The sequence below is a fragment of the Carya illinoinensis genome, chromosome 9 (genome assembly GCF_018687715.1).
Source record: "Carya illinoinensis cultivar Pawnee chromosome 9, C.illinoinensisPawnee_v1, whole genome shotgun sequence".
NCBI classification, from domain to species: Eukaryota; Viridiplantae; Streptophyta; class Magnoliopsida; order Fagales; family Juglandaceae; genus Carya; species Carya illinoinensis.
In genome coordinates, this window is record NC_056760.1 from 35,710,757 (window position 1) to 35,726,354 (window position 15,598).

The 15,598-nt window shown below is 38.4% G+C and overlaps 1 protein-coding gene across 1 annotated transcript; it reads right to left on the reverse strand.

Moving 5' to 3' along the window:
- Positions 1-2,532: 2,532 nt before the first annotated feature.
- Positions 2,533-4,852, reverse strand: LOC122277500 (60S ribosomal protein L4). Its single transcript, XM_043087497.1, has 2 exons — positions 3,521-4,852; positions 2,533-2,792 (listed from the first exon to the last, which is right to left on the reverse strand). The coding sequence occupies exons 1-2, from the start codon at positions 4,622-4,624 to the stop codon at positions 2,679-2,681; spliced, it is 1,218 nt and encodes a 405-aa protein (XP_042943431.1). The 5' UTR covers positions 4,625-4,852; the 3' UTR covers positions 2,533-2,678.
- Between the last annotated feature and the right edge of the window lie 10,746 nt (positions 4,853-15,598).

Consider the following 15,598-nt stretch of genomic DNA (forward strand, 5'->3'; position numbering starts at 1 on the left):
AGAGTTTCACTTCAAAAAAAAAAAAAAAAATTCCATTGATGACTCCCTTGGCATCCTCCATGGATTAAACAAGTTGAAATGAAATTAGCTTTGAGTTACAATAACTCGCACCATTTAGTCATATTTGTCGAGTTACTGTAGCTCGACCCAATTTATATTTTGTTGTTTTATTTTCCTACCAATAGTTGGGGCCCTCTCTCTCTTTTCTCGATCAATTGTCTATTTGTTTCCCACCGATAGCTTGGCTTTCCCTCAGTTTCTTTATTCTTGGTTCTCTCTCTTCCCTTGATTTCCTTCTCTCTTTTCCCTTGTATCCTTCTCCCCGTGTGAAGCACTCTTTGATGCATGGAAGAAAAAGCTGGTCCAAACCCAAGTCTCCAATTGGTTGTTTGTATCAAGAGAAATGATAATTGCAGTGTATAAGTATCACACAATTACTTTAAAAAAAGTAAATAAATATGAGACCAATATAAAAAGAAAATTAATTTTTTAATAATAAATCTTATATTTTTTTAAAACGATTGCATAACACTTATACATTTTATAACTGTATGTAACATTACTCTTACGTCAATAAGTTAACCATTTGCTTATCTCCCAATGCGGTCTTGTAGAAGACCAACAAGAAACATACACTTGAGCGGAAAACCTGAGAGAAATAGATATGAGTTGAAGTTGGTGTGGGCTAGGATCTGATGTTGAGGATTGGTGGAGAAATTTTTTTTTTTTTTTTTTTCCTTATAAATAGCATTCCATCTTTGGTGGATCCATTACTTTATCAGTTCTTCTATACTCATTCGTCCAATATAAATGCCGTGCAGTCGGCTGATGCCACGTTAGCTACTATTTAAAAAAAAAATTGAAAATGAAAACATAAGCAGAAAAACCCATTTCACTTTCTATTTCCTACTTCTGAGGGTGTGAGCGAGACTGTGCAAGAAAAACCCAGTTCATATATCTTCTAGAGACATCAATACTCAACCTTTGTGTGCAAGAAAAATGATCCAAGAAATCTCCAATGGCAATGGATCTGTGCTCTTTTCTATGGATCCTCGTCGGAAACCTTGCCCTCAACTTTCCTATAGCCTCCAAACCTTCCTTCTCCGGCGTACACCCCTCAACTTTCCCATGCTTCTGCAAGATTAAACTCAAGAACTTTCCCACTCAGTACACGATAGTCCCTTTGGTCGCTCGAGAAAGCCAACCCGACTCCCATGATCGCTACCTGGCTGCTTGCTTCACTCTGAACAAAACCAACATCGACAGACTTGTTGATAAGTGGAACAACCCGGTCTTGCAAATTGAGGTCTAAGTGGGGCGGAGAGGTATCACATGTGGTTTGAACAGTAGGAAGTTGTTGGGGACGGTTGTAGTTAAGGTGGATCTCCAGGCGGTAGAGACAAGGGCTAGTAATATTCACCAGGGTTGGGTCATTATCGAAGGGAACAAAAAGGGCTCGTCGGCAGAGTTGTACTTGAGCGTTAAGGCCGAACCTGATCCAAGATTTGTATTCCAATTTGATAGAGAGCCAAAGTGCAGTCCTCAAGTTTTTCAGGTCCATGGGGATGTTTAGCAGCCCGTGTTTTCTTGGAAGTTCGATTTCAAGAACATGAATGATCGAAGTTTGCAATCTTGGTGAGTATCGATTGTTATCGACATCATTAATATATATTTCCTTTCAATTTAGTTTTGTTTCTGAAAGAATGTAAAACTATCCATCCTCATTCTAAATCGCAATATTCTTTTTAGCATGATCATCAAAGGGTGATGCACACTACAAATTAGGACTAAACCCAAAAGCTTTTTATTTCCCTTGCAACCAATGTCAATTGATTTCTTTTAGATCAATAACTCAGGTAGCTCCAGTTAAAATCTGTACTAATCTTGCATTAACTGCTCCTAAATATATGCATGTCGTCGATCAGCGAAACCAGCAGTACTCCAAGAAGTTGCTTAATGGGTTCTTATACTCAAAAGGACCAAACAGGAAGTTCTCGTATGAAGGAGAGGGAAGGTCTTGCAGCGTGGGTCTGTGTGAGCAAGAGGGAAAGTTTGGGATGGAGGAGAGGGAAGGTCTTGCGGCGTGGGTCTGTGCGAGCAAGAGGGAACGTCTGGGATGGAGGGAATGGTCTGCGTAGTGGGACATAGGAAAACTCAAAAAGAAAAAAAAAAAAAAAAAAAAAAAATTGAACCACTACGTTTTGCTATTTTGCCAACTCAGCAGCCGGTTTGCACGGCGCTTGAGGCAAGCGACTGTGTTAAGCATTTTTCTTACTTTATTCTCACTCCTGTTCTTCAGATTGTTTAAGCAGGCTTTTGGGACCCAAGGTTTTGGGTAGGGTGGATTCACGAGTAAATAACTCTTTCTTGAAACTGTAATTTTAACCTGTCAAAAAGCTAAAGTGCCATAATGTATCCATAGAGAGCAAGTTGACCGACCATGTCTACACACCTAAAATATTTGAATTACGTTCCGGAAACAAAACCTCTTCCATCAAGGGAGAAATCAGGGTAAAAATATGAGAAGAAAGGGAAAAAAAAATCAATAGCATCTTATTCCGGGCATTTCCTCCACCTAATCTCAGCCACATCTCAAAACTGCAAACAAACTAGATAAACACAACCAAAGTGAAACAAGAAATAATAATAAGGGGTATACAGATGAAACCAGAAAAGTATTACTGGGAGACTCCCAGCCACTTGGTGAAGTTCTCAAACTCAGTATAATCACTATCAGATATCATTGTCTGGTACCATGCTTTCCCTGCAGCCTGGATTGCAGTAGCCTCCTCCTAAAAAAATCCAAAACAAGAAAGGAAACAACATATTTCCATTAATTAACTGATCATTTATCATTCATCGAAGCCAAGTAGATAAGCAAAGTAAGCAAGCACGAGTTTGTACCATGGTTGAGGCTCAATTAAAAAAAAAAAAAAAATTACGAATTTCAGAGTGTCTATATGCATATAAGCATATTAAAATGAAGAAGACATCTAAATATGATGACAGATACACCAGTCAGTGACAAAAGATATCATCTAAGTCCAAAGCTGATCGTGCAAGAAGGAATCAAACGGCGTAAACAAGTCAGAGCACAATGCTACTCGTCCTCAGATTTTGATTTGACATCCACAGTAATAATTGGGGATGTGACACATTTTAAGATCTCTTGCGCCTAACCACTTAAATGAACAGCCACTTGAAAATGTATAGGATAACAATATTTAGGATGAAGAATAACATCTCTTCACAAGTTAGAAATCAGAAAAATCTTATTTCTTATCCAAAACAAAAACAAATTAGCGATATCCAACAACATCCGGCGAGACAAGAGAGCACATTGGTAATCATAAGAATTTAGACAACTAACTCTATGCTCCAATGCAATTAAGATTAAAATTAGAGGACAACTCTAGGTTTCCATGGTAGAACACAGTATTTAGAAGACAGAATTGAAGTTAGCATTGCTTATAAAATAATCCGATAACAATAAAGCAGGAAAAGAAAAACTCATAAATACCTTAGTGATTGGCTTCCTCTTCTTGTCAAGCTTCTCCTTCTTGGCCTTGACCCGCTCGGCCTCAGCCAGAAGCGCCATCCTCCTGGCTGTCTTAGCGTAGGGATTCAGCTTCAGCAAGGTGTTGAGATTCTTGAGCGGGTTCTTCTTCAAAGGCGCCCTCTTCACATCCTTCTTGATCGGCTTCACAACAGACTGCACCTCGTCCGAATTGATAATCCTCGAAAGGTCAGCATTTACCATCTTTGACGTCGGCAGCACGTACCCCTTCTTCTCCGACGGCTTCTCGAACGACCCGTAGATCGAGTCTAACTTCTCGAAGGCCGACTTTGTCCAGATCACAAACCTCCCGAGGTGACCACCGGGAGCGAGCTTCAGCAGGTTAAGTCTTTCAACGTTCACGATATCAACCCCGGGAATGTTCCGGAAGGCCTTCACGAGCTTCGCACCCTCGGATCCGTACACAATCAGTGGGCCTTTAAGATTAATGTAACGGCGGTTACGCATCTTACCCTTACCGGGGCGAATCGCGTGGCTATCCTTAGCCTTTTCGGCATCGGGAAAAGCACCAATCTGTTTCAGAACCTTGAGAGCCGCGGAGGTTTTCTCAACGCTCTCGGCGGAGTCGCTAATTACGAGGGGCATTTCGGGGACGGATTCGATGCGGTGACCGCGGGCGAGGACTAAGGAGGGTATAGCGGAGGCGGCAAAGGCCGAAACAATTGCGTAACGTTTGAGGTTAACGTTGACCTTCCGGTGCCAGCACCGCCATATCTTGGTGGGGGCAAACATGCGACCCCCACGGCACATGTTCCCGAAGGCACCCTGGCCGGCACGGTGGGTACCGCCTCCCGGGACACGAGGGATACGAGACACTGCGCGGCCAGTTCCCCAGGACTCGGCTGAGGTCTGGTGGCCGGCACGCTTGGACACGGCGTACGGCTGGCGCTTGTTCTTTGAAATGTTGGAGTGGACGAAGGTGACAACGTCGGGCCGGACCGGTGACTTCATAACGTCCGGTAGGTGAACGGTGGTGGCGGAGTCGGTGGCCATGTCTCCCTCAATTGACTGGACGGTTACGAGAGGGCGGACGGCTGCGGCGGCCATTGCTGGAGAGTGTGCAAGTGAAGGGGGAATGTTGGGGGGAGGGGGGCAGGGGGGGCGGTGATGGAGGGAAAGCGACGCTAGGGTTCATGGATAGAGAGGGTGAGACTGATAACCTAGGGTTCGATGGGTTTTCGAGAATCTGGGTTGGGTCAATCCCGGACCTAGTCTCCGGTTTGGGTTTAGGGCAGGCCCGGAGAGAGCTCCTCTTAAAATCATTCAAAAATAATGATTTTCAGCTCAATTGAAAGGTTAACGCCATACTCCGTAGTCCATTCTCCTATTTTATTTTGATATCCGTAATTGTCAGGGTCAGTTTATGTATACTTTGATTAATCTTACGAGATTTTACGGTCTATTTTATTTTTATCTCATTATATAGGAGGTAATATATTTATTATTAAATTTATTTAATTATGATAAATATGTTATATCTTATATAATAAGATCTAAATAGAATGACAGTGATGAGTATAGAATTTTTCAAAATAATGATTTTCAGCACAATTGAAAAATAAATAGACTATGCCATACATTTTAGATAAAAAGTAAACAAATGGGATTTATTTATTAATTATTTATGGTTAATGATAACTTACAACTCTTTTATCTCTTATATTCAACCAACGTAAATACGTCATTTTATTAAAAATAATTTTAATTTTACATAATTACTTTCAGCTTGAAATAATGATATAAAGTAATTGCAAGGTTATAATTTTTCTTTTATTGTAACACCCCACTTAAAAATATCTAGGACTTGGCCTTAGCACTCATAATCCTAACTAGTGTAAGTTGTGCCTTTTTTTTTTTTTTTTCCTTTTTCGTTGAGAAATTTTAGACCTTGAATTGGAATAAAAACTCACACCTTTGGATTAGTTAGAATTATTAAAGTGTTATAAATTTTGAGGATTAATGCCAAGAGGCCAATGGAAGAATGACACATGACATACTAATGGGTTAGGCACTTGGGTTCAATTTGGATAGATTTGTAAGAGTGGTTTATTAAGGGCCCTAGTTTAATAAGATGAGAACCTTAGGCCCTACATATAGGATCGAAGATCTTAGACCCAACTTATTGGATATTAGACTATTGGGTCCAACTTAGTGAGATTACTATGACCCAATTAAGGAAAGACTCAAAGTTCAAACTCAACTTAGTGGACAATTGAGGCTAAGGATAGGCCCAATAAATCTGGACATAAGACCCATGGATAAGTTCACTCCTAAGCCTATAACCAATATTTGTTCTATGGCCTAATAAAAAGTCTAACCCATGAAGCTCAAGCCTTGTATTTCATTTCATTCTTTCAAATGGGACTTACATATACTATACCATTGGTTTCCATTTTATCCAAACCCCAAACACACACCCCTAGGGTTCCCAATTCAACCTTGGTTAAGTTTTTAACTTGAGTTAGGATCACTATTCATCTCACTCATGAATTGTATCAAGCATCAAGAATTTGCATAGTTTTCTGAAACATTTTTCTTCATATTTTTAAATCTAAATTTTTTGTCTTTTACACTTGTTTTGCATCACTCTTAGACAAATCTTGAAGGTTAGGATTAACCCAACCTATGTCACATGAACCAAAGGCATGTCAGTGCCAACTAAACCACCAATCAGCTCACTTGAAGCAAACCGATTACCCTTCATCAAATCACCCCAAACCAATGCCCCTTCAACCAATTTTTAAGAGAATTTCTAACCCTGAGATCCTCATGATGTCACCTTAGAATCAGACCTAGCAAGTATTCAAAACAGTTCCAAGAAACCAAAAACAAAAACCTAACTATTCACCTAAGAAGTGAAGTTGAATTCAAACTGAGTACCCTAGGCTTTTCAAAGATTTTCTACATCTATTTTTCTTATCTCCACACGCCACCACCCTTGCCCAATTCAACCTTAGAATTGCTTCAAAATATGTAATTTTTATGCTTGGCCAATCCCCTTTTATGGACCTTAAAACCGATTGGCTCAACAAAGAGGCACACACTTAAACCACTCAGCTAAACCACCACCCATTTCATCCCTTTCTTTTTCTGTTCGAGCATGATCACTTGGCAGCCAATCCCTCCTCTCTTCCTCACCTAAAAAATCTTGCAAATGATGGTAAGGGTACCTCAAATCAGACCAAGAGAAAAGGGACAAGAAAGGATGCCAAAATTTGGGCAGTTTTGGCGCAAAACTGTCGACTTTCCATTGTGTGTTTTCATTTGATTTTTTTTTTTTTGTTTTATTTTTCTGAAGCAAGCCAGCCCACTACACCTATAGTCTCCTCCTAACTCTTTTCCATGGGTTAATCATGAAATATAGGGCACTATTCATCTTAACCATAGCACGAAAAAATCTAGAAATTCACTCAACATCTCCACCAATCAACTCCCTCATTCTTCAAGCCATTGTTGTGTACCCCTCACCCTCCATGGAGTCCTATAAACACCCCCTTCACTCCTCACTTCTTCACACAACTCTCTCTAGCTTTCTTTTGGTGTTCTTGAGAGCAAAGCATTCAAAGAGTGAGGAAGGAATTTAAACCGAGTAGCTTGAGTGAGGTTCTTGGAGTGAGTTGATTTTTGAGAGCTTAAGGCCACAATTTTTATAAGTAATCTTGCCTTATCTCTTGTTGGGTGTTAGATTTACATGTTGAGCTTTGATTTATGGTATGGGGATGAAGATTTGATTAAGTTATGGAAAGGTTTTTTTCAAGTGATGCAATTCAGCCAGATTTGAAGATTTGCAGGTATATATTATTTGGTATGAACTTTTAGTCATGACATGTCTTGATATTTAAGTGTAATTGACATCTTGGGTGATTGATTGGAAGTTTATATTTGAGAAAAATAGCATGTCATGATAGGTTTAGAAATCAATATCTTGTATTTATCATCAAACATGTTTCAGTTTTCACTTGATTGAAGTTTATTAATGAAGTCTTGGTTAAATTTTCCTAATCTTGAGTAATGAACATTTAATAAAGCCTTGTGATTGGGATTATAATAAAAATGCATGATTCATTTAGGTTTTAAACCTCTCTTTGACAAGGAAAAGTTAGAAACATCATGCATATGCTCAGTTTGATGGTTTTGTGATAATTTGGTTTTAATCAATGCATAAGTGTTGGGATGAATTCATGAGACCTGAATCTAATTTATAAACATATCCCTAAGATCATATTTATGGTTTCCACTTGATGGAAGTTGAGCACACATGCATCCATAAAGGTTATAGACTTGAGATCAATATTTATGGTTTCCAATTGATGGAAGTTGAGCACACATGCATCCATAGAGGTTATAGACTCGATATCACAAATAGGCCGACAATTATGCATGCCACAGGTTGGTTGATTTTGGAATAATTGTGAATTGATTCTTGAAACTCTAAGGGAATAAATGGTTTTAGAACATAGAAAATATGGGGTTTTGTGAAATTTGGGGTCAAATTGCAAATAGTACAAATTTAGGGTCTAAGTAGCAATTTCATAATAATATAAGGGCAATTTTGCAGATACTAATTTTTTAACCTTTTGATTATTAACATCTTCCTAGTTAGAATACCTTTTATTACAGTCGCACCAATTTCCTAACACCCAGAAAGTTGTAAGTTAGTTTCTAACTTACTTTTAGATAATTTATTTATGATTTATTTATAAATACCACATTCATGATATAAATGACATTTTGAGCATGAAACATCATGTGAAATATCATTGAGCAATTAATTACTTGCTTACATGACGTATAATTTTTCACCTTTTTAGCATATTATATGAAGTTTGTCATTTTCTCACAAAAGCATACTTCACAAGCATGTCATGAAAAACATTTTCCAGTATAGTATGAAAAAGAAATTTTTGTCATGACCCCAAAGGTTAGGATGAGGAATTATCTTAGTAAAACTCATCTGTTTACTCTAGAGTGAGTAAAAATGGGATGGTAACTCCTGCGTTGACAAAGATCAATCAATGGGTTTCGTATGGATTTTTTTAAAGAATACTGGAGCGAATTTATTTGTGGCACCTAAGGCTGGTGGGTGCATAAGTTATGATGCTATGTTATGATGAAATATTATGTTACTAATGCATTGAGAATGAGTCTACAAACAACATAGTTTCAACATGAGTTGTACTATAGTCATCGGCAAATACTCACATTGCATAATGGGAAGTTATGATTGGAAGTTGTGATGATACCATACATTATGTTAATGATATTGATGGCTTTAATAACGATGAAGTATTATGTTTTGAAAAGATGAAGCGAAAATTTGTTTTTGTAAGAAAATGTGTATTAAAGTTTTTCTTAATGGATTTGAGGAATCTGGATGGAGACAACTAAAAATATTTTTATCTACATAGTATGCATCTCATGTTTATCTTTAAGCATGCATATTTTTATTTCTGTGCAAGTTAGTTGTTTAACTTATTGAGATTTTAAGTAAATCTCACCCTTGTGGACCTACTATCATTCTGGGGAATGGTAGAAGTTGTGTTAGGACAAGCTTTTGATGAGCAGGATGAATTTTTGGATATAAATGGTTGAGGAAGAGCTGAATCTTGAGTAAAAGTTGGATTTAATTTTAATGTTCATAGCTCTGACTCTATATACCATAGAGTGGATGTGCGAGCTAATATGATTATGTAGTTTCAATATTATGGGATTCTATCTCCCACATTATGTTGAACTTATGTGAACCTCTTAAGTGAGGGAAGTACATTTTTATGGTTAATTAATATTTTGGGATGTTTTATTCATTCTGTCATCAAGTATTTTAAGTCACCCTTTATTTTCCGCTGTGATTATTGCATATGGTTAGTTATTTACTAGGATGAATTGCACACTAACTATTATGAATGAGAGTATGTAATCATGTATTGCATGTCCCGATGCTCTAAATCTTTATTCCATCCCAAGCAGTGATCTGGCGGCGTCACATTTATCATCTTATATTTTTCTTTGTGATGTCTTTGACCACGAGTGAGATATTCTAGTACGACGTAATTTGGTCATGTTGGATAGTCATGATCATGTTCAATGGGCCACCTTCCATGATTATTTGTTTCATCTTGAGCTTCTTGACATAACTAATTGCTAATGGTGCAACGCTTGCTTTTCCTATACTTAGGGTCATTTGGGCACCCTTGAGTTGTTCAAACACGAATAAGTTCTTTGTGGTCGTTGTAGATTGTTGCTAACATGTTAAAGGTAGCCCTAACTATGACATCAAAGTTCAATTTGAGGAAGTCCCTAAGAAGCTTGGTCCATGCTTTGTCTTTTCTTCTTGTTTCTTTTGAAGACCATGCTACCCTATCATCCCTTTATGTGTTTTTTACTATGTTATCATGTCAAGTCACTCTTGGTTGTGTACAACCTTATTACTTAGTAAAGAGGTATACAATATTTTCTTGCACAAAAACTATCATGTACACTTGCTGAATATATACAGGGTCAATAGTGCAATTAATGGAAATATTAAAGGGAAACAAAGTGAATGTTGGAGATAGCTTTTGGAACCGTGGAGATTTGATATGTAGCTTGATACATGGCTAGGCTTGAGGCTATTCAAGTATATTTGAATCTTTGAGTGAGTTGTCACCAACTGTGGAGGACTTCTTGGATATTAACTTGGCAAGATTGTTGAGTCCTTTAGTTGGAGCACTAATACACCACCTTAAGCTCAATGGAGCAGTGGTGACATTGAGCTTGTCTCGTAAGATAACAACTTGGGTGCAACCAATGGTATGAAGTGAGAATCTCCACGGGTTGGTCCTTGCCTGAGATAAATTGAATCTTAAGATGACCACGATTAATATGTTCCTGAACAAAATAAAAATCAATAGTCACATGCTTGGTACAAGCATGAAAAACAGAATTGACAAAAAGATATGTGGCACCATTATTTACACCATAAAATGGGTGGTTGATGTAGAGAAATGCCAAGATAGTTGAGAAGTCCCTAAAACCAAATGAGTTCAATAGTGCAATTTGCAAGGGCACGATATTTGGCTTCCATGCTTGAGTGAGCAACAGTGTGCTATTTGTAGAGGCTCCATGAAATGAGATTAAATCAATAGTAGATAAGGTAGCCACTCGTGGATTTACAATCATTGAGACAGCCTCCCCAATTCGCACCAAAGTAAACCTGAAGAGTATTGGAAGGGGTCATAGTGAGAAATAGGCCATGGTGTGTGGTAGCTTGAAGATGGCATAAAATTATCTTGACGATGGCCCACTTATTAACTGTGAGTCGTTGCATGTATTGACATACCTTATTGACAACAAATGAGAGATCTGGCCTTGTAAGTAAGACATATTGAAGAGCACCTATAGTGCTTTAGTAGAGTGTCGGATCATGAAACGGGTCACTGTAAAAAAGTTGAAGGGAGTGAACTAAAGACATTGGAGTAGAAACAGATTTTGCATTGTGCATGTTGGTCTAAAGGAGTAAGCCTTGAATATATTTATGTTGAGAGAGAAAAAGACCATTGTTTTGGAAATGTGCTTCTACACCAAAAAATAAATGAACCTGCCTTAAGTCTTTAATTAGAAGGCCAATGCATAGATTTTGAACTAGTGTAAGGATGGTCATCATGGAGGAACGGTAACAAGTATATCATCAATATAAACTAAAACATAGAGTTTCAGTGAGTGTTGATGATACGTAAAAAGAGAACTGTCTTCTTTGGAGGCAACAAAGCCATGTTTAAGGAGGTGGCTACTAAGTTGAAATACCATGAGTGCAGGGCTTGTTTGAAGTCGTAGATGACCTTATGCAGCTTGCACATGTGATGTGGATATTGAGGATGAAAAAATCCTTGCATCTAGGCCATGAACATTGCTTCAGAGAGATCACCATGCAGAAAGGTGTTAGAGACTTCCAACTGTTGAATGGACCAACGATGAGTTATGCCAATGGAGAGAATGAGCCTTATAGTTTGTGGTTTGACTAGTGGATTGAAAGTCTCACAATAGTCAAGTCCTGGCTATTGGTGAAACCCTTTGGCCACTAAATGGGCCTTATGGTGCTGGACAGTACCATCAATATTGTACTTCAGGAAGTAGACCCATTTGTTGCCAATGATGTTTATGGGGAAATGGCAGGGACGAGTGACCATGTGTGGTTTTAAAGAAGAGCATCAAACTCTTCGTTCATGGCTTGCCTCATGCCGGGTTTTTATTTGCAGTGGTGAAACACGGTTCCATAGGAGCAAAAGCAGAAGTCACCGTAAGGGCTTGGCCAGAGTATGGAACAATACCGTTAGTATACTATTTGGGACACCAGATATTATTTTGTAGCCTTGTGCACATCAGATGGAGATGTGGAAGGAGCCTAAGGAGTTAGCATCAGTCGTGGTTCTATTCCATGCAAGGGTTTAGACAACGAGTTCAGAGATCGAAGCTGTATGGTTGAGTGAGGAAGATGATGGTACAGTAACATCACGTGAGGTAGTGGAACCCACAGTTGTTACTAGCATAAACAAAGGAACAAAAAGCTAGTGGGCTAGATGTGTTAGCGGGCTTGATAGAGAATGAAGGGGAGTTGGGATGAAGTGCTTGAAAAGGCAAAATGGGTCTCATTAAAGATGACATTTCTAGCTATGCTAATGCTGCCCGTAGGGTGACAAAGACACTTTAGCCTTTGTGGAATGGGCTATAGCGCAGAAAAACACACAATTTGAACTTGTAATCCATTTTATGGGAATTGTATGGGCTTAAGGTGGGCCAAAAAGCTGAGCCAAAAGTTTTGAGAAATGAATAGTCGGGCTTGACCTTGAACAAACATTCAAGAGGGGATTTATGACCAATGACAAGAGAAGGAAGTTGATTTATGAGGGAACAAGCAATTTAAAGGGCATGAGACCAAAATTGTTTTGGCATAGTGTAACAACCCGCTCATTTTTTCTTCTATATTTATGAGTCTCATTGTACGTGCTGAGCCTTGATGGCGTGTTTTTAAAGGTATCAAGTGGATTTTTAAAGCAAGTTCAATATTTTAAAGCTTACGAATATTTTTAAATATTTTAAAAATATTTATATGTGATATTTCCAGTATTAACGGACTAAGTTTTGCTTTTAAATAACACATATAATATTTTTGAAGAGTTTCAAAAATATTATAACAGTGAAAAATTATTTAATTTAAATATTTTAGTTATTTAAAAATATTACGAGATTTAAAATATGTTGAAAACTCTAAATTAATTTAAATGATTTTATCTTCTTCAAATAATTAACAAGATTTCATCATTTTAATTAATGATGGAGGAATATCATTTTATGAACTTTAGTTTATAAAATAATATTCTATTTTAATTCCTCTCAATATTTTAAATTAAATAAATATTTGCGTATTTTCAAATCAGTATTAAAACTCACCATTGGATTGTTTTGTAGATCCCAAGATGAAGGGCTTGGATTAAATATCTAACCCCCTACTAAGCGGATTTTTAAAGTAAGTTCAATATTTTAAAGCTTACGAATATTTTTAAATATTCTAAAAATATTTATATATGATATTTCTAGTATTATCGAACTAAGCTTTGTTTTTAAATAATACAATTATAATATTTTTGAAGAGTTCCAAAAATATTATAATTGTGAAAAATTATTTAATTTAAATATTTTAGTCATGTAAAAATATTACAATATTTAAAATATGTTGAAAACTCTAAATTAATTTAAATTGTTTTATCTTCTTCAAATAATTAACAAGATTTCATCATTTTAATTAATAATGGAAGAATATTATTTTATGAACTTTAGTTTATAAAATAATATTCTATTTTAATTCCTCTCAGTATTTGAAATTAAATAAATGTTTACGTATTTTCAAATCAGTATTTAAACTCACCGTTAAATCGTTTTGTAGATCCTAAGACGAAGGGCCTGGATTAAATACCCAACCTTCTACCTTTTTCCTTCACTTTTTCCTCTCTCTCTCTCTCTCTCTCTCTCTCTCTCTCTCTCTCTCTCTCTCTCTCTCTCTCTCTCTCAGCCCATCGGTATACTCTCTTCTCCTCCCCCCCGTGCTGCTCTTCTTCTCCTCCCAACTCAGCCATCGCCAGCTACCCTTAGTCACCTCTACCACCAGCGAGCTCCACAACACCTCCTCTCTCCTCCATGTTGGTTTCTCCCCTCCGTAAGCCTTTCTCTCCTCTTGTGGCGGCACAACCCAAAAATGGATTTCACCCATGTCTTCCAGCTGTGTACCATTGTACATGGCCACCTAGGCCACCACACTGCCACCAATGGCTTCCCCTCCCTCCGGTGAACTCCCTCCATGGAACCCAAGCCACGGTGAACCCCTTTCTTTCCCCCTCTTGCCCTTTATTGAAATGGGGCTCTCATGGCCTAGATCTACCATTGACGGCCCTAGCGCTGTCATACGCTGGTTTTGGCCCCACCAAACACCACCACCAGCCTCCCTCTTCCTAGATCCCCACGAAATTCCATAGCCCCCTTCAACCTCACGCACACTCACTCTCTCTCGGGTGCACTATTCACTTGAGATGCCGCCATGCTCCATCCCTCACCACCATTATGAGACCACCATGAACCTTCCAAAACCACCCCTAGCCCTTCTCTAAGCTCAAACAGCCACTTTACGTGATGGACAACCACCATATAAGATGGTTAGCCACTATACATGGCTAACCGCCACCGTATGCGATGTTAGCTGTCACCCATGAACCCCTCACCATGTTGGCCACCCTTGCTCAGCCTGAATCTAGTAGCCAAAACCCTAGGTTTATAATAAATGTTAGTTGATAGGTTGTGGACTGTGTTGTTAGTATTGTGGAGTTTGCTGTGAACTGTGGCTATGTAGTGAAGTGTTGGGCGTAATTGTGTAGTGTTGTGGACTGTGCTGTGAAGTATGAGTGCGAGATGTGTGCAGTAGTGGTGATGTGACGTAGCGTGTGTGAAGGGAGTACACGTGGAGTGTGCTCGATGAAGTGTACTGATGCATCGTGAGGCGTGCGTCGTAGTGATGCATGGCGTAGTGTGGATGGAAAAGAGTTCACATGAAGTGTACTCTATACAGCGTTGTGATACAGCAAACAGCGTGTCACGAAGGTTTGGATGGTGTAGTTGAGGAGCGTAAAGTGTACAGTATAGTGTCGGGAATTGTGTAACAGTGTCTTGAAATAGCTGTGATGTAGCCTTTAGTCTGAGGTGACAGGTGTCACCTTGTGGTTGACTTATGGCTGAAAGTATATATAAAATGTCATAAAAGTGTAAGAGTAGCGTAGCGAAAGCATGGCGGGTGTCATGACGTAACTTGGGATTTGTCTCAAGTTACGTGACGTGATGGAGATGTAGTGGTGAATGGAGACTTGTCATGTCAAGTGTTGGGATGAACTTGTAAAGGGCCTAGAAGTAGGAAGGTCTTGCTGACCAGGTTTAAGTAGAAGTTGGTATCGAAGTATGAAACTTGTTTATACCAGCGGGCGTTCAATGGACTATAAGTTGATCTTAGGTGATAAAGGGTAAGGTACATATGCATCTGGTGAGACACGTGTACCTGGAAGATTTACCATGTATAATGGGTAATCTGTCTTAAGCATAGTTATACGATGTTTAAGCATCAGAGTTGGCTTAAAGTCATATGACATGTATGGATGAGAATGAGGATTGATTATGGGTTAGGATAGTAATGGATATGTTGTCTAGGATCGGGATACGTGACTTAGTTAATTCAAGTCGTGCATTGGAATGGGACTAATAGGAGAGTAAGATGAAGGTTTTAACATCTTAACCCCAAGGTGAAACACGAAGGTAGTGACAGTAAATGAGCCCCTAAGGTTTTAGCATAGTAAATAGTACGTAAGAACTTAGGGATGGATGTAGAGTGTTCCAAGTGAAGCGTAGTTCTATTTCTAGTATAGTTACTTATACATTAGATAGAGAATGACGTGAGGTTATGTGTATGCATGTAGATTGCCATCTGACACGCACATGAATGGATTGCAT